Source organism: Pyxicephalus adspersus, chromosome 2 (genome assembly GCF_032062135.1).
Source record: "Pyxicephalus adspersus chromosome 2, UCB_Pads_2.0, whole genome shotgun sequence".
In the NCBI taxonomy this organism is placed as follows: domain Eukaryota; kingdom Metazoa; phylum Chordata; class Amphibia; order Anura; family Pyxicephalidae; genus Pyxicephalus; species Pyxicephalus adspersus.
In genome coordinates, this window is record NC_092859.1 from 76,838,149 (window position 1) to 76,860,203 (window position 22,055).

Genomic DNA, 22,055 nt, shown 5'->3' on the forward strand with positions numbered 1-22,055 from the left:
GTATTCATCACCTCACTCTTATATAGCATATGTTTTTGAGCCACCTCTAGATTTAAAACAAAAAATGTAAAAGTAAGAAGAAAGAAAGAGGTTTAAGGCTCTTAATTTTTGGTGCAAAATTAGGTTATTTATATTTGTTAGAATATTCAGTCAGTACATGATATTCATACAATTGTATAGAGTATTTTCCCTCTGTCCTGTAATCAATTCACAGGACAGGGGTTTGCCATACTATACGTTATTGCTCCTGACAAAAATACATTTTGTGAAATTAACCATATCATATGATATGAAAATTTGACGCGTTTCGCCTCTATAGGCTTCTTAAGGGATAGGTTTTATGAGCCTACTTTACGGTGTGCCAGTCACTGGAGATATGACACGTTTCGCCTTGATGGGCTTCTTCAGGGATAGGTTTTATGAGCATACTTTACGGTCTGTATGTACATATAAGAATGCATAATAATAATGATACAAAGTAATAACATAAAGCATTCATTTGCAAGAATAATTGTATAGATAAAACAAATGCTATTTTTGCTAATATTTACTAATATTGCTGTTGAACACATAGTAGTACATCATGGAGTATAGTCTGTACATTATTATCATATTTAGTATAGAAATTATTGAAAAAGACTGGAATGACCTGTTTGGACTGTATGTAGTACATATGTAGTACATTAATAAAAGTAATTGTTGCTTGGGAGAAAATAATGACTATAGTCAATATCTTATTCTATTATTCAAAATGTAAGGCAAAGAAAAAACACCCGCCAGTAATATTATTTTAATATTATTATATTATTATTTTTATTATTATTATATTACTAGCTGGGTCTTAAGCAGCCACCAACAACCATTTATATTTTTCTGTTGCATTATTCCTATTTTTTAACCTCAAAATATATATGCATTTCCATTTGGATTGTGGCTGTGGCTATTATAACTCCTGTAGACTATTCTAATAAAAACTGTTTGAAAAGACAAAACAAAGAGTGAAATGTTTAATTGACTGTTACCTATACCATGGTAATAGTGATAATAATGACATGTCTAAGTTTTTATTTTGCAATCCTGATGTGTAACTGTAATATGACAATTTGCATTGTAAACCCAATTTTAGCCTTTTTCATTATATCACTCATCAATTAATTTGGTTAAGGTCACAGGGATTTGTATATTCTTCACAGCTACCTCTTCATGTTGCTCCTGCTTTACAAGTACATAATTTTCAAAATGATGGTTTGGGCATCTTGGCATGGAAGGATCAGGAGGCTCTCTGTGACACTGAAAGAGTCACTAAAGGAAGGTATCAAAAATTAGAATTCCCCTTTCTGTGTTTATTCAGATTCAGAAAGTGAGAAGGTCCTTGCAGAAAAAGCCAGAGGTGTTTTCAGAATTACTTGGTCAAACTAACAAATTAAAATGACATTGGGCTAAGCTTCATGGTAGAGTTAAGACCTTATTGATTACCTGAGGCTCAGAGAGAGCCATTTCAGAAGATCCCAGCAAGGGCTTGCCTTTGGACTGTACCACCTTCACAATGGCCCTGATTTAATAAAGCTCTCCAAGGCAGGAGAGAATAAACTTTGATCAGTGAAGCTGGGTAATCTAGCAAACCTGGAATGGATCTGGTCCAGGATTCAAAACATTTGCTAGCAAATGATTTAAAGAAATCCATTCCAGGTTTTGATAAAAAAACCATCATGATAAAAACAATATTTGCAATCCTTATAGGTTGTACTTTGGGTCCTGTAGCCCAGAGACATTGTAGAGTGTTTGATGGAATAAGGCCTCTAGTCCTTGGTCCACTTACAGAACCAAAATAAAACTTTCTACAGTAGAAAAGGAAACCCTAACACGTTTTGCTAGAAAATGGTCAGCATACTTGCATGGACCATTTACACTGTGGGTAGCCCATAGTGCTTTAACTACATTGCTGATTTCAAAGAGACTATAGTAAGTAGAAATGCACATGGCTAGAGGGTTGGCAAGACTACTAATTTTTAACTACACAATACAGTCAAAACCGGGCTTAAAAATGTTGTACAACAGTATTAGGCATGAACTGTTCCTAGGTTATGTGTGCATTATCCTTGGTCTTATTGTTTTTTAGTACCAGAGACTTTAAAGGGGAACTAAACCCATCAATACTCACTGGTCATGGGTACTGCCATCTAATTCCTTCATCTTGATTGACTGGGTTGACATAGCGTCGCGCAAGCGTGTGGGAGTTCATTCAGTCCTGGCACCCAGAAAAGAAAGCGGGTATCACTGGGAACAAAAATTTGGAAATTTGACAGCTGGGCAGTGATTAGGCAGGTAAGATTCCATTCAGATTTGTGTAAGTATGTCAGTGTCATGCCAACACCTCAGCTGGTGTAATTTTTTCACATTTTTTATTTTTTGAAGAATCTTGCTGTTCATATTTTAGTTCTTTTTACCAAACCACCAGTAAACTGCTGATTTTCTTTGTAATTAAATTTCTTACATTTTTTACTTTTCACAGTATTTAGCAGGAAAGGTAACCTGAAAAAAATTAGGAGGAGCTGGGAAATAGATTTCAGCTTAAAGAGCAATGTGATTAACTAATACTAGCTGGAAAAGTGACAGAAATATTTCTCATGAGAAAACTGGACGATATCTATTTAGAGCATTCAAGACTAGGAACATTAAGGCTTTATCCACTAAAGATGCTGCAATATCACACATGCTAAAAGACTACTCTATATGAAAAATACTTTAAGATTTTGAAAAGCTTAAAATCCCCTGAAAAAGGAGAACTAATTTTATTATTATGCATTAGAATGTCCACTCTAACTTTTTTTATTATAGCTGAGTCATGGCAAAGATTTTCCCATGATCATGTTAGTTGGTCAAAAAATGTAATTTACAAATTTTATGAAGAAGGTCAATCGCAATGAGTTCAACCTACACTTTACTTATAAATGTGATTTTTTATAAAAAAAAAAAAACAACCTTTCTAGCCATGAAGTACTTTAAACTGAAAAATGGTACAATGGGCTACATTTAGTTTTGATGAGAATTGTATTCCAATAGGTCAGTTTGTTTGCATATGCAGAAATTGTTAAAATGAACAAGATTATAAGAAAAAAGTAAAAATTTGCCAAAGGATCAGCTTTGAAAATTTAGCCATTCTAATTAATGCCTGGACAAAGCTTATCAATGAGCCAGGCAAAGAATGAGAAAGGATCTGCTATTATCAAAGAGCAATGTGATTATTTAAGGCTTACAGACTTGGTTGCTACCAGGAACGTGCATAGGAATTTTGGGTGCCATATTTTTCACTTTTGAGGTGAAAATCAAAAATATAATTCTTACAGTAAAAACATAACTTTTACTTGTGCAAGTTATTTGCAAAGCCCCTGAACATAGTGCTGTCATGGGATAGTTGGGGATCTGTAAACAGTTTTGAAAGTAACAAAAAACTAATTTTGTCAAAATTATTGGTAAATATAGACCAAAATAACACAATGCTGGCTATTACTGGCACCAACCTTTTATATTAATAGCCCCACTAGTATTGTCACCAAAATTGTTTGGGGGTTGGTTAGGATCTATTTAAAAAATAATTTTAGGTATGGGAGACAAAACATATTTTATAGCAATCAAGGAGTTGATTAGCATCAGAACCTCACTCATTAGCATCCCAATATACAATAGGGTTTTGTCAGGTTTGTAGGAATTCTTTAAAAAATTTGCTTTATTTTTGCAAAATATTAATAATAAAACACAACATGACCACAGTGTTGTAGGGATCTGTGGATGGGGAGCTTATTGAAAACTGGAACCCCTCTTTAATAAGGGTCCACCACATATCCACCTTCTAACCCTGGCAAATTACTACAGGAGTAAATAGTACCCCTTATCCATTCACAGAAAGTGGAATGTAAAAAAAAATATTAATAATAATATCATTAATATGTTTATTTTCATTTTTTTAAATATTTACTTTTGAAAGGTCCAGCAATATCTAAAGATGAGATCCTGTGAAGATCCTTATGAACTGACAGCTTCCTGCTGCAAAATGAGTTCTGTATTGTTTACAAGTGACTTCTACTAGGCTTAGTCAATGAGTCATTCATAGGGTCCTGGGAGCATTATCAAGAGTAAAAAAAATATATTAAAAAACAGATATTCCCACCTATACATAAACATTTCTTTTTTATAATTTCCCCACCAATTAACAAGGGGGCAGCTCTGACATTAGTAACCAACACCCTTTCCCTACAATTACCAGTACCACCACAAAGAAGCACAGTGCTTGACAAGGCATAGTAAGCCAGTATTAGGGAAAGCATCAGCTATAGGTAGCCCACTGCTAATGCTTTGCCCTCTTTGCTTTGTTTTTGGGTACAGCTGTCACAGATATTTTTTTGTTGATGTGGTCTATCACAAAGCACTAATTAATTAGTTGATCCCAAACAACTGTTATGTTTCCCCCAGTAATTCCACAGGTTGTCTTAAGCAACAAACATCAAACTTGCATAAATTGCACTTAATTTCAGGTTTAAATCTCATCTGACATGTTTGAGATACCAATTGCTTGCACTGTAGGATCATGTCCGGGATTTGCCTAAAGCTCACAAAAGGCCTAATTCTTTAAGTGAATTGTTTTCAGGTTGTGTTTCCTATTGGCTGTAAACTTCAACATCAGCATTGTTTCCAATTCCATATCCTAAAAAGGCCTTGTGCATTTTCAGAACTGTCATCCAAACAGTAGAAGGGCACATAAGAGGGTAAGAGCAATAATTATTGAATCTATAGTAATCCAAGCTTTAGGCCTGAAGTAGCTACATGCATTGTGAAACAGCTTTTGGAATAAAATACTGAACGGGACTCTATACTAAATGACTAAAAAGATGTTACCTCTATTATAGGTACATCTTTATGCTTTCCTGCAGACAACGGGACAAAATGTTGCTAGTTTCAGGAACATGGTAGTATATGCATCAGAAAGGTACTGTATGACCTACATGACCTACAAACTGCTTACTGTATAAACCACTATGTATTTTACTAGTCATATTACCACTTTGATATATATCCAGTGTCTGGCTGTGTTAGTTGAATTCTTAACGGGGATCTTTTGACAAATATATGCACTGCCTCTAATTCAGCTTTAAACACATTTGTAACTGAAATATCCACTTGCAGTCCCTCACCCGTGTTTTCTTTCACTTCTAATAAAGGAGTTTTAAAAGAGGAAGGACATGATTATGTTTATCAGTATCCTACTTCCCCTTAATTGATAGGCATAAAGTGTTCACGATAACTGCAGTTAAGGGTAGTTGGTATTAAGAAAGGTACAGGATTACTTTACTGCTCGCAAACATATCAAAAGGGTTGATACCTCCTACATAACAAAGCCCAGCAAAGAACTCTAATTCTAATGTCTAAATTCTTTATTACCTGAATGTAAATAAGAATTTGAAAATAAAACTGAGATCCCTTATAATACTCATGCTTAATGAGTGTAATTTAAAACTCTAGGTACAGAGAAAAAGTGTTGCACTGCTAATTCACAGGCCTGTAGCTTTTCAAATCATACATGGCACTCCTAGTTCTGTCCTTTGCTTTCTAGAATGGGACACACATGAAGGTGAATTTGGATCAGTTAGGGAAAGTAAAGGAAGTTATTCGTTTACATACTGGTAGTAATTGGATTTTAGACTGATATACAGTAGCCTTTCGTTGTACATTAGGTAACAACCTCAGCACACCTAATCCTTAATTTTTAAACTTTTCTTTAAATTGTGGTTTTGTGCTGACAAATAATACGAATAAATGCTCTCACACCTACCTAAACTCTTAGATAACTTGGTATAGCAGCGGCCACATGCTAATGCCCACATTAAGCCCTACTGTTTACCTCTTAGATATCTCATTAAAGCAGCTGTCTCTTCTACCCCCCTCCCCTCAAAGCCTCAGTTACTATGCCTCTACCTGTGGATAACATGCACCCTACATACCTTTTGCTATTAACTAATGCCCTGGCTATGTTAAGGCTGCCCATGCAGTACATGCTGGCCTAGGCCATGGCCCAGTGGCACACCTAGCTGTGAGTGTGCTTTCTAGAGAATAGACTGCTGCCAATAATTATTTATTCTGTATTAATGTTATTTTATAATCTACTTGCTGTATTTCCTATGTTTCTTTTTTTACATGCAGTAGTTAAACGGTAAAATGAAGACTGAACTTAAAGAAGTTTCCAACTGTAGGGGACTGGTCCTTCTAGACACATGTACACTGCCAGATTACCAGCCCCCCACATTGGTGCTGGCAAGGGACCCCTATGGAGGATTTAGGTAAGTATAAAATAGTTTTGAGGTAAAAAATATAAAAAAAACACTGTGCAAAATAATAAATAAATTACCCTTTTTAGCATGGTATTAAGTTTTTAAAATCTTTAAGGGGCTGTAGTCTGACAGCGGGTTTTACTCTTCCCTGGTTTACTAAAATAATGTTTTTGCTGCTGTCTCTGCTATTGCAACAGGAGAAAATTATCTGCAATAGTGAAAAGACAGCATCATAAAGCTAGTAGGAGTTCTATCGCTTTTACAACTTACCAAAAAAAAAAGCTGGCTTTGAAGGTAAATGCAGAAAATGTTAATGCATTAAGCATGGATCTTCAGAATTAACATGCTTTATATATATTGACTTTTTTGTGTGGCCCAGCAATAACTATTCAGTTAAATCTAACCACAGTAAACCAAAGTAACTGACAATGATTACAGTAGAAAGATATGCAAAAATCAAATACCTATGCAAAGTATGTTATGGCACTTGCCCCAGTATTGTTAGTCGTAACAATTAACTTCTCCTATTTCCGCCTTGGTCTGTTAAGTATAACATTTACTGTGTTTTGTTATATTGGTTGATAAGTATAAAAGAATACCTACTGATATTGGCTGCATATAAGACTTTCCTTCTGCCAATTGGAATGTTAAAGCACCACATCCCCATGTATTTACATAAAAAATAATAAGAAATAAATTATGTTAGGATTTAGCCAGAAATCCAGCGTTGTGCTGTGTTTTGTGTATTCTGCAAAACAATAATATCAGCCCTGGTAATTTCAGAAAGGTTATTTCTGAACTTCAGAACATCCATCTTGTTATGGAGCTATTAAGAGGTGCTCTGTAGTAATAAATACTTAGGATGACAACACTTCTCCTCCATAGATATAGTACAGTATGTAAGCCTCGTCACTCTAGGAAAGGAGGTGTGCCACTAGCAGGACCACCAGGTGAAAAAGAAAACTACCCTGTTATCTAATAAACTAATAACAATAAAAAGCCTTCCTGATATATGAACTGGTAAACTACATCCTATTACATTTTTCTTTTGGGTTTAGATTTACCAATTTACAGTTTTTATTTTTTAATAGCTTTATAATATTTTTCTAGTTTTATTTAAGGATTTGTTGTCTTACAATACACAGCAATTGGTTTGTGAAATTGAAATGTAAAAAAATGTCAGCATTTTTTTCACTGCATTTAGGGCAACATAGGCAATGAGAGATGTTTCAATAGCAAGAGATTACAAAACAACTGGGATGTAGGTTTATCTCTACTAACCAGAGCACCCATGCCTTATAGATGATATAGTAGTACCAGAGGGCTGAGAATATACACATACACATTCTCATGTTCATATCTCTCTAGTTGGTTTACTGTTTATGCTCCCCATTTTCTCCCATTTGTCAGTGCTTCCTAAATTTGTAATATTCTGATCTTAAACTATGCCCCAATCTCTTTGATACTACAACACCAAGTCCCCAAAGGGGTATACAACTTTTGCCATTTTTACTTTTTTAGGAAACAGTTAAGGCAATTATTAAAGCAGACAAGTTAAAGGTTATGTTTGTGTTCAGAAATGGAAAGCCCTGAAGATATACTTATCTGCTAGTGCCACCCTTCAACTGGTGTATACCTATTTAAAGGTGTCCCCTTCTAGTAACACTAAAGCTCTAAAAAAAAGTTTTGGAGAGATATGTATCCATTCTCTAAGTGAACTGACCTAAGTACATAGATTTTATGGGTCCTTTTGTGATCTTTCTGCTGTCCGGGTATGCTTCCTCCAGGGATAGTTCATACTATCAGTTACTTTTACCTTCCATCACACTTGTGAAGAAAACTTGGCAGGGATGTTCCCTCTCTCCCCTCCTGAACTGAACCCTTGGCTGATTCCACACTGATTCATGGTGTTAAAATGGGATTTGTGAAGTCTTGCACCTGTCTCCAAAATCTTTGCCAGCAACTGTACTAACGCACAGTTTTGCCATAGCCAGAGATCATATAATTTATTTTTAACACCTTTACTGGTTAGCCGCTCTGCTGTAACCCTTTGTGTCACCAACCTGCTTGCCGGGGACATGTATTGGGTGCAGTGTATAGGACACCAGCCTCTGGTAACCTCTGGATAGGAGAAATGGATAGAACCAAGAAGCCTAGGTCAGGGCAGGAAGCAATAAAGAGTAGTCAGACAAGCCAAGGTCAGGCGGCATTCAAGAGTAGTCAGACAGAGCTTGGGTCAAAATCAGCAGATGCAAACTTGAACCTGGAAACCCGGGTGAACTCCTTGTTTAGGCAACCTTCTGTTGCCGGTCACATCCTTAAATAGGGGAGGTCACATGACATATGAAGATTATGTGACCAGCAAATAACATAACCCACAAACAGAGGGAGTGCTGAAGCAGACGCAGCTCGGGGTGGTTTTCACATTTCTACCAGCAGATGGTGTATGTCTGCCGAATATTCGAGTCCTCTGGGGTAAAGGGGCAGCTCTCAGAGAGTCACATGATTCACACCTGGAAGTAACCAGTGGATAGGATTCCCGAGCAGAGCTGCTGCTGGCTGCAGAGGAGTGCAAAATGGGTGACAGAGGTCAGGGATGAGAGCAGATGAGAAATGAGGGCAGTGATCCTCTGGTCGTGTGGGGATCTGTGACAGTTGCTATCCATGTTAAGGGAATTTTTTTTTTAATCAGCAGCAGCCAGGCCAGGCTATAGTTAGTGCCTTCAAGCAGTGCTAGGCCAGGAGTTCAATAGGATACCACCACAAAACATTGTTTCCAGAATACTATTCTCCTCCTTTCTACTCGCTAGTGCACTGGAGCATTATGGGGCCTGTGTTGAAAATTAGGCTATGACTAAATATCAGTGTTGTTCAGGTCTAGTCAAATCAAAATAATATGCAAAGCAAAAATTTGAATACCAACACTAGGGGTCATTTTGTTTTTCCTTTTTGGTCACTTGAAAATTGTACATTTGCAGAATTTAAAATCCATACATTGTATATTGTTGCAGATGCTCAAGGGGTCATTGAAAAGCATAGTTTCCAATCCCTCTTAGTTCCCTCTAGGGGTATATTGGTCTTGTTTATAATACACAGTATTATAGAGCACAGTAGGCCCACTAACATGCAGTGCAGCAACTGTGCAGCAGCGTTTATATGTCTTAAATGTCATTAAGTTAGTAGATTTACATCTACTTCAATTTATGGAAGAACAATGATCAGGGACTGCCCTGACAAAAACAGTGTAATGATGAATGTAAATTTTCAATACATGTATGTGCTATACATGATCGAAATGTAACCGGTTAGTAGATTTTGCCTTTCATTTCGCTAGAGCTTTCAGATATGTTAGCTCCATTAGTTGCATACACACTGCAACATGATAGTTAGGCTTCAGTTTATGCTGCTTCTTATGTAGTAGGAATATTGGAGATGTAATAATCCTGATAATTTTTGAAGCAAAAAAGTACAGCTATTCATGGATTGATTCTGGAAAATCCCCTGCCTATACACTTCCCCAAAACAGCTCTGTGCTGATTATGTATTCTGACTGCAGTAAAGCTGCATAGTAATGTGTGAACCTTTGTTTACCATTTACATGAAATTCAGTGCTTGAATGGATTCACATCTCCAGGTAGGATAGTCTATAAACTACAATGTCATTTAACAAGTTATGTAATATTATGTGTTTTACTACTAGAAGAATAGAGTGAGAGTGATATTTACCAGCTGCGGATCAAAAAAAAAACTGTGAAGTTAAGCAAATTAGTTGTGTAGGTGAATGGTAATATTTCTATTCTAAATCTGGCTTCATTTTTATGACTTTCATTGAACTGTCTTCCAGTATATTGTATGCAAACATTGGCAGCTGATAGGACATGTGTGCACATTGTTGTCACATTGAATACTGCTCTGGTATTGTTTGCTACACTTTTGTTATTCTGTTGAAGAAAACTTTCCCATGCTTGTTAAATATTATTTGCTTTGCAATGTTTAACATATTTGTCTAAATGATTAATTAAAATAGCATTTATATGAAAAGGGAAAAGTCCCCACAGAAGTTTAAAGGGACAGAAAGGAATCTCAAAGATCTTAAAAAAAATATTAATAACAATGACTCATAAACATAAATATGAACCAAAGTATTTATATACACATGTAATAAGGAAAAGTCTACCCAATTTCTACAGGAATTATTTTATGTTGAAGCATTGACAGATCAAAAAGATAAATACTTTAAGGAAGTCCATTCCAGGTTTGCTGGATCACTCAGGTTCACTGCTGAAAGTGTATCTTGTCCAGTCTTGGAGAGCGTTAATAAACCAGGGCCATTTTAAATATTCAAAATGGCATTCAGTACTATTATGTGTTGAAATGATGCAGAACTGCTGGTTGTAGTGGATTTGCATCACCCTAGAGCATTATTTCTGTGTTTTCTTGAGCCATGAGCAATTTTGACCTCTCAGGTCAGTTTCCACTGACTCCAATGATCTTTTTGGCTATCTGTAAAGGTAGCATTCTTCCCACTGGACAGCAATGTATGAAGCATTATTTCTACTGATCATCATACCAATATACTGTGAGCTTTGAGGGTTATATTTATAGAAGGGGTTCCCGAGGGTTTGAAAGTGTTTTTCACCCATGTTAGAAAGGCTGAGAAAGGCTGCCCAAACAAATATGGCCAACACACATTTTACTGACTAAAGCTACGTACACACGTCAGATTTTTATCGCCCGATAATCGGCATCGGCCAATTATCGGGCGAAAATCTGCCGTGTGTACAGTCGGTGTATGAAAACAACGATTGCACGTTAGATATTGTTGCAACTGCTGATATGAATGTGCCCGACCTTCCTCATTAACACGAAAGCTACGTACACACGTCAGATTTTTATCGCCCGATAATCGGCATCGGCCAATTATTGGGCGAAAATCTGCCGTGTGTACAGTCGCTGTCGTACATCGTCCGAAAGACCGTCCTGCCGGATCCACGGACGATGGACGACAACCGATCCTAATGAAAGGGAAGGGAAGGGGAGAGCGTGCAGCAGGGTGCCACTCCGTCGCTCTCCCCCTCCCCTCTCCATAGAGCATGAACGGTGCTGTATATACAGCACCGTTCATGCATCGTGCACTCCCTTGTCGTTGGAAAGGATCGTGAAAGATCCTTTCCAACGACAAAAATTGGAAGTGTGTACGCAGCTTAACAGTCTTGAGAATATATCAAACTAATTTATCCCAAACTTGAACCATTATTTTCATAACTTTCAAGCTTTCAGATGTTTTTTTTTTAAACCACTAGGAATGTTTTTTTGCCAAGTTTAGATACTTTGGATAGTAGAAGGCCAGTCCAAATCCTTTTTTTCTGTTCTGTTCTGTCCTGTCCACCTCCAAAATGCAAATCTTTAAGCCACAATATAGTTGTTAACATGTAACTGGAAATAGTTGCTGTGATTTTGCTTGGTTAACAGTCAAAATATGGCAATTTTTATCAGCGAAATAGGAAAAATTCCTGTGTGTAAATGGAAATGATTGCGGTCCTTATTAGCTACAAAGTCCCTGATTAGCAGTGGCAGAAAATGGCACCTTCTGCTTCTTTTAAATTCTTTCATTTTTGTAACTCCTCTGTATCTCATTAGCAGTAGCAGAAAAGGGCACCTTGACAAGCACTGTCTGCCCATTTATAATGTTTATAATAATCCCTATCTTCCCAAGCTGACCCTTTCTCTGTTACTACTTACATAGCAGAACAAAATGGCAAGCATCATATGCTTTGTGTTTTTCCATTACCACCACTCACTGTTAGCTGCTGCAAACTGACTTTATCTCAATCACTACTTGCACAGTAGAAGTAAATGGCAATCACTGTCTCCCTTTTTTTTGTGAGTTTTTTTCCTGTTACTTTCTACCTCTTTCTATTAGCTGTTCCAAGCTGACCCCGATCTGACTTACCTGAGTAGCACAGCAGCGCAAAACAGCGCCATGTCTGGCTGTGCTGCATCCTAGAAGGCTGCGCTGATATCAACACCCTCAAAAAGACATGTGAATAATCTGGAAATTTTTAATTTAATTTGGAATCGACTCCCAACATAACTATCCAACAAACTCTGATAGCAAAGTAACATTGCAGCTGCATTAAAGTCAAACAGTTTAGAGTTCTTACATCTGAGTTTAGTGTTATTTTGTGAAACAACATTTTTCGAAAGCTCCTTATATCTTGGATAAGTGAATCTTCTTTATTATTCTGACATAGCTTTATAGTTGGGCTGTATGGGAAATGCTTGATCTGTACTGCCAGGAAAATGTCCTTATGCAAAGTGAAGGTAAAAAGAACCTCTACACAAAGCTAAGATAGCAGCTGCTTGCACATCCACACGTGGGCTGTTGCAAGATTCAGAAATGATGAGTGCTGTCTGATGTCTCTAGCAATACAAGGACACTTGAAAAGGACAAGGAAAGTCCTGCAATGTGGTTGCACTACAGTGATTTAGTAATAATCAGCAGGTTAAAACAACAACAGGTATTACCATTATCATAACCTAAGTAAGTTTTGAAGTGCAAATGTTATTAATGATTTTTACAATTTATAAATGAACAAAGATTTTGTTTCTGGTACAAGCTAATATTTAAATATGACTCTACAAATACAAATGAGCAAACAAACACAAATGTAATACTTAGCAGTAGTAAAAATATCAAAATAAAAAACCTTATTTTTTATCCCATCTAGCAATAGCCATGTATGACTTCTGTTGTAAGCCCTTTATTCCTCCCTTATGTCACTTCCTTAGCAATCACTAGATAGCACCTTTGTAAAATGAGTTCACTTTAGAAGCGGGATGTGCAGAACTTCATAGTGTGCCTTTATGCAGTAAGTCCGCTTGGATAAAATGACAACACCTTATTTTCCAATTGGTTGTAATTGTATATATTTTATTGGATTGAGATTGGATTGGAGTTAGTAAACTGTCAAAAAATGTAAAGAAAAATAAAGTACTCAACTTTATAGGCGCTGCCAATTGATACAATGGTCCCTCCTGGTAGTTTGTACAAATCCATTTTTAGGGGTTTATTGTAACTCAACTTATACAAAGACAGGGTTAGGCTAGGAGAGTGTTAAGATAACAGCAGTTCACATTAAAAAGCATTTCATACAGTCAATACCGACAGCTGTCCCTTAGCATCCTTGCTGAACTCTTAAATTCATTAAGTAATTTCTGAGAGAAGCATACCTCTTTTCTCCTTTGGAGTGGGTTTCCCCTTGGGGATGACAGTCTGAAAATTTGACACTAGTAGGATAATGTCCTAAGCTACTCTTCTCAGGGTCCCATTCTCTAGCATCTCCCTGCCCAAGCTAACTTTTTAGCCACTGAGAACTTGGCTCATCCCTAAGTGGTTCAGTTTTGATGCTCCCTACCCAAGGCAGGCCCCAGGGAGCCACAGGGTTGTCCTGCCCTGCTTTTTTAGTCGTCCATGGCAAGCCTCCAACCCAGTTTAATTTTTTTAAAAAGGGTGTCTAAAAAATCACCAAAAAGTGTTATGGGCCCAAAAGGTGATGCACTAGGGCAGTGATTCTCTGCTAGCCTACTAAGGCTGGGTTCCTCTCCTGCTGCAGAAGATAGTCAACAATCCCTTACTGAGAAGAACCAATTCAAAAACTTTGTACTAAGATTAACCTTTTACTAATAAAGGGACTTCACTGTACTAAAGGGGTGCTAAAAAATACCATGATAGTAAAAAAGAGAAATATACAAATTTTAAAACTGATATCAGCACAATATCAATAATTCAGCATTTTAAAACCAAGAACAATGTTAGAGCAGCGTTACAGGATCTGTTTTCAACTTAAGTTTTAAACAGTACTTGGTTTCAATGAGTATTAGATCCTCTTCAGGTTGAGCTGTGGAATATTGGCACCCAGGGGACAATATTCATCTGGAAGTTGAGTCAATTAGCCTTCAACCCTTTTACAGAACTGTCCTTAGAATTTGTGTCTACATTTGTTTTTATTCAGTTCTCCTTGTTGCATTGAGTATGAAGAGAAGTTTTGCCCAGTACCCTTACGTATTAACTACCTTTCTCTGAGATAGAAGTGGTAATAATTATATACTTTATTTAAAAAAACTAATTGCAATACATTACTGGAAACAATAAATACTGCAAGTTCATGCTGCAAATGTTAAATGTTGTTAGTAAATATGATTAAAAAGTGTATGTACTGCACTTTGAGATATTTGATATTTTCTGTATTTTTTATTTTATTTTATTTTGCTTGTCTGCTTGACACTTTCCTATCAAATGAAAAAAAGATTTTAGATGGTATAAAAGTAATCTCTAAAGCATACACCTACTATATACAATGATGCATCAATACTGGTATGTTGGTACTTCATACCTTTTACTATTTAGGCTAGGTCACATGATTCGTTGGTTGCAGTTGTAGGTCAATATTCCTTTACCTTATCCTTTCCTTATATCTTATGGAAAAAGCCTGCAAGTGTGCATCCTCACTATTAAAGGAATAAGGGTTACAGTATTATATTTTGTTCACACAGCTATTGGATGCAGGTTTATTATCTGTATAAAATCAGCTGGCAATTTGCCAGGCTTTTATCCATTCTTCTGGATAGGGGATTTTCCAACAGGAGCAAAGAAAGTTGGTGGTCTTTCACCATCTGGGGTGGTTCAACAGTTGTGAGCACCTTTCAAGAAAGTACCACACAGTCCCTAGCTGACTGCCAGTATAAATTTTAATGTTCAGCTAAACAAACTTTATTGCCTCAAAAGTAGTGCTTGTCAAACATCTATCTTATGGAATTAGGAGTTAAAATAAACCTCTGTTAATACAAATCAGGTAAAGGTTGTCTAAAGGAAGGAAATCCCTAGGACCCCATGATTGTAAAATGGTATCAAAGTATTAAAAGGAAAATGACAGAACATTTTATATTAGCTACAAAGAAATAGCAATAAAAATACAAAAGCAATCCTCAAATAACATAAGTACCTATATTATTAGAGTCTGTAATAATGAAATGAATAAAAGTATCTTCACCATCAAACTATAATAATTTTTCAGTCAATATACAACCATCAATTGCATTTTTGGTGTGCTACTCTCAAAACAATATATACACATTTGTACAGATGCTGACTTATTATGAATCCACTTTTACTGTAAACCATCCACAGCATACACAGCAACTTCAAGGGTTAAATGCTCTGTGCTGAAATTTAAATAGTAGCATGTTTTAGTGACGTATAAAAAGAGAAGGACTTAAATATCTGCTACCACATAGTACTAATTTATGGAACCCTCCAACAAAGGTAAACCAGTTGTACATTATCATGATATTCGAAAAGATATTACTTTATTTACCTGTGTGTATATATATATATATATATATATATATATATATAAAATTTGTTGTAAACTTAACACAATAATACTATTTTTCAGGTGTTATGTATCTGTGAACTAGTTTTCCTGAAAAGTTTTTGATGGTATTGAAAATTACATTGTTAAAACAGTTATGGTAAGTTATAGACTTTTATAGTGACTTATATTTAGACACTACAACAATATATTTTTTTGGTAGCTACATTTTTAAAATTATTTTTTTTAGCAATGATATTAACACACTGATATGTGGAATCAATGCAATTTATTAATGGTAATTTGTTGTTTATTCTTGAAGTATGCCATACTACCCTGTGTAAAATTATCGAATACTACAGTGCATTGACTTTTTAGTTGAGCAATCAGACAAATGTACTGGCCATTAATGTATTAGGCTCCTGATAATTATAAATTTCCTAGCACAAAATAAGAAGGATGTACTGCATATTACTTAGTATATCACTGTACTCAGGTACTAGTGAAATTTTTACAGTAAATTTCATGGTATGCATTGGTGATCAGTACATATTATTCTTTTATAGCAATGCATTTTAAACATTTATGTTAATATAACAGTCTAGCACAGTGATGAATTTTACTTGTTTATTGGTTTAGTGCTTAGTGCAAACCAATCGATCATGTGAATGTGTTGGCTTTAATGTACAATGATGGCGTGCAGCACAGTAAGTCAAATGAGACTTAACTTTATTTAACTATAAAGATGTAACAATGTTATGTCAATGCAACAAATTTAAAATATTTTTGTTGGACACAAAGCTGCTTTTTCTGTTTGAAAATCTTGTTGGGCAAGTGTGGTTTGTATTAGAAAAATAGAATACCTAATAGACACATATTGCCAGAAAACACAGGACAAATTTAGGAATTAATGAAGCAAGGGCCACTTATTCTGGGCAATATTTTTATTGAGTTTCACACTGAGAATGTTTTAAAGACAAAGGAATAATAAAAAAAAGATGAAAGCATTTAATTCCCCTATTACTTAATTGATAGAAAAAGTGAGGAACCAACCCCCAATGTCAAAAAATGTCAGGCAGGCCTGGAGAAAGAAGCGGAGGTTACACAAGCAGAGTTAGAAGGGGATGAGCAGGTGACACTACTTCTCCAACCTTACTGCGTAATATGTGGGCGCTATATAAATACTGTTTGTTATTATTATTAATAATAATAATTTTAATAAGAATAGCTAGACTGCTGCTTTATATGGTCAATTCAGTGCTCAAAAAATTGGTTGTCCCACCTCAAAGTAAAAAAAATCATAAAAGAAACCAAAATAGCTCACGGCCAAATATATGCTGCCAATAGACACTGTCACTGAGACTGTTAGTAGAAGAAGATAATGTTACGTTGAAGATACAAAAAAAGAGTGTCTTCACCAAATAAAGTTTTTTGAGCATAGGTACATGTCAATGGCAGTGTTCTGTCTTTCTATGCTATTTGTTTTGGAAAAGTGGCTATTGGCTATCAAAATAATAGGAAGAAAAAGTTCACATTCCATTAACTTTAATAGAATTTGCAGTGAATTTTAGTTTTGCAAACATATTTGCAAATTTTGCAAACTCACAGACGAATTAAACTTTTTTTTGTCACTACTCTTTAGCCCCCTATATAACTGTCCCAGGCACTGTGACCATACTGTCACTGACAGCTGTAGATCTCAGACTAACAATCCATAAAAACCACACTTCCCTCATCTCTCTGTCTGCAAAACAAATTTAGCTGAACAAAGAGAAAAATAGTATTACAAAATATTACCGTGTAATAATAAAAAGCAATATCATAATAATAAAATATAACTCATGTAAATTACTTACAATGATGAGGGCATTTTTTTTCATTTGTTTTGTCAAGAAAATTAAGAAGGTTCATGTTGTGTTTAAGCGTGTCTTTTATTAACAATGGCAAACAGAGTTATGTAGTATTTAAGAAACATTTTTTTACAATGTTTATTGATGTGTTTCAGAATTTTTTAGAGGAAGCATTTGAGGATGCTCTGGAAGTACTGCAGGAAAATTCTGCCAATGTGCATTTGACAGGTACAAATAATAATGTAATTTTTGCTAGGATTGTCTAATTGGCCTGTTTCATTATTATTATTTTGTTATATATATGTAGTTCTAAATATTGTATGGACTCCATCACTATAAAGTTTATGCAATCTTGCCTGAGCTATAGTTAAAGCATTTTCAGTGAATCAAAACTGGTATTGTAGCTTTGGGCAGAATTAGGGGACATAGTAACCCTTTATTATAAAATGATCATAGATAGTAAGGCCAACCTGGGAAAGTAGGGTTAGAGATCCAACCTCAGTTTTTAATACAACTTGCTGAATGATTCACTCAGTAGAAGTCAGGACAAAATTGAGGTGTCTTTGGGAAATCCTCAGTTCCTAAGTTGGAATTGCTTCTGATTGCAACTGATCACCATAAGCAGTTAGTATTAAAACACTTTGTTCTGTTTGCATGACTTAATGACTTTTCTTTATTAAATTACAGAATATAAATGCTATACTGCTCTCCTTGAAAACCATCCTAAAGAAGACATGTCCTTCATGACCCCATCTTTGGAGACAGAAGAGCACAGCTGGAGGAATTCTATAGTAAGTAAATATTCCATTATTTGAAGCTCCAGCTACAAACTGTGTAACAAAATGTAAAACAAGTTTGTATCTTTTCCTTAAGTGAAAAAAACTTTTCATTAAAAAATGAGTTAGTCCTATGGTTGCCTGTATATTATTTCTGTTCTGCAGTTTCTTTTGACTCATTTGCACCTTTGTTTACCAGCACCTCTGAATTATTCACCATCAACCAACTGGTACGGATACTTCCTGTGCTTTCCTACTTTACATACTGTAAAATGCCTTATTAAGTCTTTCAACTGACATGACGTCATAATAACATTAAAGTCTGATTGGCACACAGACCCCCCCCCCCAATCCTTGGGTAAACAGAAGGACAGATGTTGGGTCATTTTACTACCAGTATTTAAAAATGATGAACAAATTGTATTGCATGGATTATTATATTTGCTTGGAGTTTTACTACTAAGAAGTATATTCATATTGGGAAAACCCCTTAACACAAAAAGAACACCAGGTAACTTTTCTTTTTACCCAGAAGAATAAATAAAGTAAATCATGCTTCCTGATTCCTAATTGATTTCACCTGCGATGTAAATTCTGAGCAAACAAGCCAAACACTTACTGACAAAAAAAATAGCTATGGATATACCGGTAGTACTATACATGTAAGCCATAGGTACTAGTACGATCGCTGTACAATCATAGAATTCCACAAGGTGGCAGCATACAGTTTATTCTTATGAAAACAACAAATAGGTGTAGCTGCACAAAAAAGCAATACATAATGCTATATATGCTATATGCTCAATCTAATCAAACCTATGTACAAAAATTCAAACATTACTCGTGAATATACACATCAACATAACTTATGTGTATACCAATCCAAGAAAATATTTTTGTAAACATAAATCTATGCCAAGTAATGTGAGCAAAAAATCATTAAAGTGCTGTGATGTAGTCCCCACACATATTATTTTATCCACTTTAATGTATGAACAAAGTATAATTATTACAGTTCTGTAATGTGGACCCAACAACTGTTGTTATTATCAAGTAATTATGGTATATTGCATTTTTCATATAATTTAAATTGGACTATATTTTCTTTTTTGTTTTTTGTTTTTGTAACACCAATACAGTTGGATTTACAAGTATCATACAGTAAAGTATATTTGTGTGTATGTTCACTCTAGAATATTTGCACTTATGGACTTGGGTTGGGGGAATTTAGCATACTGACATTCTGATTTAAAAAGTATTTTTGGATTTTCTGTACCAGTATCTGACAATCAAGGCCTGAAGTTACCTGTTTTTATAGTTTTGCATAAAATACCCAAGAAAAAAAAAAAAGATGTGAGCATTCCAATGCCTGCGTTTATACAGTATGCAGGTCTTGCAAGAGTTTCTGTAGTCCCAAAATGATTAAAGGATTCATACACGGATTTATAAAACTTTACTGAACAGTGTCATAGTGGCTAGCACTCTTACAGCACCAGGATCCCAGATTTAAATATCAAGCAGGACATTATGTGTATGGGGCTTGTATGTTCTCTGAAGTTTGAATGCAGCGCTAAAAGAAAACCAGACAATTACCCCTACAAATGCACTGGAATTATTATCAAATAGGTGTTAAAAATATCTGGCAAGATGATTTAGACAATCTGATTTTGATTTGATAGCTTTATTGGTTTTCTGTGTATGGTTTGGTACAAGAGTCAATTTGGTTCTAATAAAGCATTTTTAACAACATTTTTGTTTAATACCTCAGTTGGCTCCTGTATAGCACCTTAAAAATTCTCCTTTCCTCTACGGAGTACCTACAGTCACGAAATTCCTACTCTTCAATTGTGTAATAGAAATTTAGGCTTTTGGCTATTGTGCAATTGACACCATTACTAAACTGCAATTACTTATACTAGGTTCCTTACTAAAGCTGCGTACACACGTTCAATAATTATCGTTTGAACGAGGATTGTCGCTGGAAACGAACGATCCAGGCGGATCTGATTGGGCGACTATCGTTTATTATCTATTGTGTGTACGGTCGTTCAGTGATCGTGGAGGGTTCTGCAGTACACTTTCACCTTTACATGTCACTTCCTGCATCGTTCAAACGATTGTATCTAGCATGTGTACATTATTGGTGGATTATATTTGAACGATCAAATCGTTACAGCATGTACAGAATTGTGCACAATTCGATCATTCAAAATAACCGTGCATAATTGTTAGTCGTTCGTTTTCTAACGACAATTATTGCACGTGTGTACCTAGCTTTGGACTTGGCATGCCTAACTTTACCAGTAACCTACTGTTCTCTTTACAGATAAGTGGCTCAGAGGACTTTATAAACCACAGTTTTGAAAGTACTCAAGATAATCACTTAATCAGTGCTGTACCTGCCAGTACAATCCCGCTAAAAGAAGGTGAGCATATAGGTGTTGAAGTGCTAGACACTTCTAAAAACTTACTTTACTAGTTCCCCACAAATCATCACCTGAATGATATAAATCTCATCCACACAAAGCTGCCATTTTGTCATTAAATATATTTTATTTTTGTTCTAATGTATTTTATTTTAGTGAACATGTTTGTTATATCCCTATATATATTGTATGTCAGTGCCATTTAACAGATCACTTGAAAAGAATATCCTGCAAAGAGTACCTTGACACCCGCACTCTGCATACTTCTGAACTCTGCACCCACACGTTACAAACTTGTGACCCCTGCACACCATCTTTTATGTATTACTACCAACCCTGTTCATAGTCCTGACTACCACACACTGTACATACCATACTATTGGCCCTGCACTCTATGCGTTACATTTTTCTACCCACCGCATTCTATACATAATATACTATCCCCCCCTACACTGCATGTGTTACATACTTCTGACCCATGCACTTTAAACTTTACATTCCCTTAAGCCCAACTACAATGTAGGTAAACATACACTTGACCCCCGCACAATATATGCTACATACACTTGGCACTAGGTATAAGACATATTCCAGAATCCTACACTACTGTATATACAGTACATTTCATACACCTGATCCCTGCACAATGTTACTCACACTTGACCCCATCACAATGTACATTACAAACATCTAACCTATGCAATTTTTATATTACATATACACGACCCCTACAATCTTTTACATACTCTTGACACCCCTGCCCTGTACAAAATGTACTATTAACCACTCAATTTTGTACATTACACACTCCTATTCCCTGCATTCTGTAAGTCACATACTCTTGCCCCCTGCTCTCTCTACATAACATACTAATAACCCCTATACATAACATTTTCCTGACCCCTGCACTAAATCTTTACCATACTGCTGACCTCTGTACTCTCTACATAACATAATATTGTACATTATATAATATTGATCCCTGTACTTTGTGAGTTACATACTCCTGGCCCTTTCACTTTTTAGGTTTCATGCAATCCCCTTTGTTCTAAGCTGTATTTTACATTCTCAGAACCTCTGCACCCTTAGCACTGGGCTGTACATTACTTTTACTTTTAACCATTGCACTCCAACCACCTGGCTGTAAATTACACTCTTGACCAAAGTATTCACTGCCTTAACAGTTGCTGGTTGCAAAGTTGTCCCCAACTATTTTAATTAGGTAGTCCTTTTCTTAGTTGGATGCATGTATTCTGTAGGCAGAAAGTCATACAGTATGTTAAGAAAGAGTGTGTTATTTGAAAAC

At 35.7% G+C, this 22,055-nt stretch overlaps 1 protein-coding gene across 3 annotated transcripts in view; it reads left to right on the forward strand.

Annotated features, from left to right (window-relative positions):
• The first annotated feature begins 1,681 nt into the window (after window positions 1-1,681).
• The window catches only part of SPIC (Spi-C transcription factor), a 21,329-nt gene continuing 955 nt past the window's right edge, over window positions 1,682-22,055 (forward strand). The window contains exons 1-7 of one of the 3 annotated variants that reach the window (XM_072401107.1): window positions 1,682-2,325; window positions 4,905-4,984; window positions 6,196-6,332; window positions 15,782-15,857; window positions 17,703-17,775; window positions 18,235-18,338; window positions 20,650-20,749. In XM_072401107.1, coding sequence (XP_072257208.1) covers window positions 15,855-15,857; window positions 17,703-17,775; window positions 18,235-18,338; window positions 20,650-20,749 — 280 coding nt within the window. In that variant the 5' untranslated portion in view covers window positions 1,682-2,325; window positions 4,905-4,984; window positions 6,196-6,332; window positions 15,782-15,854. Of the gene's footprint in view, window positions 2,326-4,904; window positions 4,985-6,195; window positions 6,333-6,446; window positions 9,958-11,475; window positions 15,858-17,702; window positions 17,776-18,234; window positions 18,339-20,649; window positions 20,750-22,055 lie in introns of those variants that run through there. The other 2 variants (XM_072401105.1, XM_072401106.1) reach the window with 2 other exon arrangements.